This window comes from Microtus ochrogaster, chromosome 1 (assembly GCF_000317375.1).
Source record: "Microtus ochrogaster isolate Prairie Vole_2 chromosome 1, MicOch1.0, whole genome shotgun sequence".
NCBI classification, from domain to species: Eukaryota; Metazoa; Chordata; class Mammalia; order Rodentia; family Cricetidae; genus Microtus; species Microtus ochrogaster.
Genome location: NC_022009.1, coordinates 22853802 through 22857784, shown reverse-complemented (window position 1 = coordinate 22857784; position 3983 = coordinate 22853802). Strand labels below are relative to the sequence as shown.

The 3983-nt window shown below is 39.5% G+C and overlaps 1 protein-coding gene across 2 annotated transcripts in view; it reads right to left on the bottom strand.

Moving 5' to 3' along the window:
• Ylpm1 (YLP motif containing 1) overlaps positions 1–3983 on the bottom strand; it is a 78963-nt gene that overhangs the window by 35095 nt on the left and 39885 nt on the right. For both annotated transcript variants that reach the window (XM_026780114.1, XM_005343356.2), the window contains exon 6: positions 1919–2036. In XM_026780114.1, coding sequence (XP_026635915.1) covers positions 1919–2036 — 118 coding nt within the window. The remainder of the gene's footprint in view (positions 1–1918; positions 2037–3983) is intronic.

Genomic DNA, 3983 nt, shown 5'->3' with positions numbered 1-3983 from the left:
TGTTCTCCCCCCCCCCCCCCTCTCTCTCTCTCTCTCTCTCTCTTTCTCATACACACACTAAACAAACAAACAAACAAATAAATATTATTTAGAATGTGGGGCTGGAGAGATGGCTCTGCAGTCAGAACTAGAGTTTGGCCTGCAGCACCCACCAACAGGCTCACAACTGCCTTCAACTCTAGTTCCCAAGTATCTGACATCATTTTCAGAGCTCTGAAGGCACCCACAGCATGCAATAAACTTCAACACACACAGACATACACTCACACACATAAAATAAATCTTTCAAATAAAGTGTCTGTTTGGTTAAATACATAATTAGTACTGCCCAAAATACAAGAGCATGAGAGAACTTCTTCTGATGTGATAGAAATTTATTATTTCAATACAGTTGCTAAACAGTGGCGCTGGAGAGTTGGCTCAGTAGTTATGAGCACCTGTTACTCTTACAGTGGATAAGGTTTGATTCCCAGCACTCACAGGGAGGCTCACAACCATCTGTATCTTTACCTCCAGTCCCAGGGTATCTGAAGCCCTCTTCTGACCTTCATGAGCACCAGGCAAGCTCATGAAGCAAATGAACACACAGACAAACTATTCATACAAACACTAAACAAATCTAAAAACAATTTTAACTTAAAAAGTAATAAGGGCTGGGGATGTACCTCAGTGACAGCTCACTTTCCTACAGGGAGCAACACACTGGATTCAGTCCTCAGTATCGTACTCTTCCCCCAAATCCCCACATGTTTAAATAAAAGACCTGGCAAGATGTGTACCTGCTGCCAAGCTAATAATCTGAGTTTGATCTCTGGGGATCCACATGGTAGAAGGGAAGAACTGACTCTAAAACGCTATCTTCTGATTTTCCCACGGGCACTATGGTATGTTCCCCCACCCCCAAAACACACAAAACACACAAATGTAGTTCATCACCAAGTTAAAGGTAAAATCAAACAATGTAAAAAATAAATCAAAAAAAGCAATAGGAGAACTCAACTTTTTTCTTTGAGACAGGCTTTTACACGATATAGTAGAGACTGGCCTGGAATTCACAGGTATCCACCTATCTCTGCCTCCCAAGTATCAGAATTAAAGGCTGTACCATCATAACTGGCTCACTTAACTCTTTCTTGCTACTGTTTGTTCAAGCTATAATGTTAAGAAACCTTCTCTCATCATCTAAATGGAAAAGGAGCACTATGACCTCAATCTAACCCTACCCAAGATGGGACACAGATCTGTTTGAAATTAACAGATTAGATGGGCGAGAGGTGGGTAAAATACTTGCTGTGCAAGCAGTAGGACCTAAGTTCAGATTCTAGACCATTCAAGTAAAAAGTAGGCATAGCAGTATGAGCATATAATAACTACAGTCTGGGGAGTGAAAGCAGGTGGATTCTGAAGACTAGCTACCCAGACAATTTAGAAAAAAAATATATAAAATTGGGCAAGAAAGAGGAAGATAACTCAAACTGATCTCTGCTCTCCACATGTGCGCATACAGAGGAAGCATTAGCCTCACAAGCGTAGATACACACACACACATACACACACACACACGTATTAGGAAAATCCTACAGTCAAACTCAGCTTGGCAGAAAATACTATCGTGCCAGCAAATCCTTATACTTGAAAACTGTTGAGGTTTGTTTGGGAAGAGTGCAGCACTGAGGAGAATCCAGAGAACATGAAACTATATAGCTCAGGGGTGCTTGGTCTATCTACCAAAGCCTAGGGAAAGGAGCGATTCTTGTATATGTCTAACTACTTTGAAAGATGTTCAAATGCTTCCACTTTTTCAAAATTTATGTTTTTACAATGGAAATTTATGCTTATTGCAATTTTTAAAATCCAACATTATATAAACATATGCAGTAAAAAGCCATTTCATTTTCTGAGCACACATTTCCCATACCGGATATATCCCAGGTCTTGATGTATTCTGTAGTCTTGAATCCTGGGGTGGTGGATGGTCAGCCATCTGTGGCTCAGACCCAAAGTCTTTCAACTTTTGAAGCTGTTCTTTCTGTTCTCTGTAAACAAATGAAATTGCCATTGTATTTAAAGCATGTTTACACCATCCCTAAACAACTATGACTAAACCAATTTTTTAAAAAAAATACAAGAAAGAAAAACAGCAAAAAACTGTATCCTAAAACTCTGTGCAGAGCCCATATTGCACCTGTGGCAGCAACATTTTTGTGCTCTTACACAACTAACCCATCAGTTCCCTGAGATCTATAATCATAAATTATCAATGATCTTCAAAGACAACTCTACAACCTGCCTCCATAGTACATTACCTACCCACTGTGTTTCTCCTTTAACCAGTCTCAAGTTTTCTCCTGCTATTTTTTTTTCCAATTCTTCAAAAGTCACAAAACAGACTGTGAGTAAAATACAGTCTAGAAAGGCTTTTGGAGGAGGCCTATTTTCTTTGGAAGATGGGGTGTGAAACAGCCTCATGTACTCCAGGCTGGGTTCAAACTGGTCAGATAACTTTGAACTCATCAGTCTCTTGCCTCCACGTCCCAAGCACTGGGATTACAGGTAGGTACCACCACACTTGCCTCTCATTATGTACATCATCGTCATTTACAAAGGAAATATGTTGCATACAAGTTGAGTTTTTAAAGTTTTGATTAATATTAGACCTATATGCTCCCATGTCAACAACTAGCTATGTGAAGCCATGGCTGACCATGTTAGATGAAGCAGTTCATCAAAATCCTGACCAAATTCCAGCACTCTACTTGGTCTACTGCCATTCATTTTTGTTGCACATCTCTTAAATTGTTTTTTTTTTTTTGGTTTTTTGAGATTAAATTGTTTTTTTACAATATTTATTTTTGTGTCTGAATGTTTTGCCTACATGTGGATGCAGTGTCCATGGAGGCCAGAAGAGGGCACTGGATCCCCTTGGAACTGGAGCAACAGACAGTTGTTAGCTGCCACAAGGGGTGCCAGGAACCGAGCCTTGCTCTTCTGGAAGGGAAGTCAGTACTCTTAACTACTAAGCCATCTCTTCAGTCCCACCTGCCTGACTTTTAAGAGCATTTTAGTTTACTATCTGCTTTACATGGTGAGAACACTTGCCAGTCTATATTCTTAGAAACAATACTTCATATTCCTAATGATCAATTTCTACTCTTTATTTTAATCCCTAAAGTTCCTTTACTTTTCCTTACAATCCCCACCTTCTACATTTACAATGTCTATTACAAGTTGTCCAGAATTTTTACAATCTCTCTTTATGTACAATATTGTCACTCAAATGGACACAAAGTGCATAAGGCTTGTTACTGGCTCATGTAAATATTGCTTATGGTATTCCTTGCTTTTATAAAGGCATAATATAACTTATGTATTCTTAACTACAACCACTATTATCCATTACTCCATATACTTAGATCAGGTTTTGTTGCCTAGGAGGAGGCGGAAAGGAAAAAGGATGAACGAGCAGCACCTTGCATCCGGCAATTCTATGCAAAACAACAATGCATGGAAAAGTAATTTTAAGTATAGAAAGGGAAGAAACTGGAAGTTTAGTAACCAATCACCAATCAGTTTTTGTTCACCATAAAAGCATAGATTTTAGAGTCAGGGTCCAAATTCTAGGTCTGCATTTAATAGTTAAGGGAATTTCAGCAAGTCTTAGTGTTATTTGTGAAATAAGAATGATATTATTTTCTCTGCAAGTCTTTAGACAGATAAGATTATTAAGATGGGAGGATCAGCGCAGTGCCCAGCACAGCGTACATGTAAATTAAAAGTGCCCACAATTTAGAAGCAAGTAGCTAATGTTCTAGAGCAAGCCTTACATCATGCTCATGAGTAACCTAGAGAAAAAAACCACCTCAGACTTTTCCACGGATAAAGAAGAAACCATCTGCCGGGCGATGGTGGCGCACGCCTTTAATCCCAGCACTCGGGAGGCAGAGGCAGGCGGATCTCTGTGAGTTCGAGACCAGCCTGGTCTA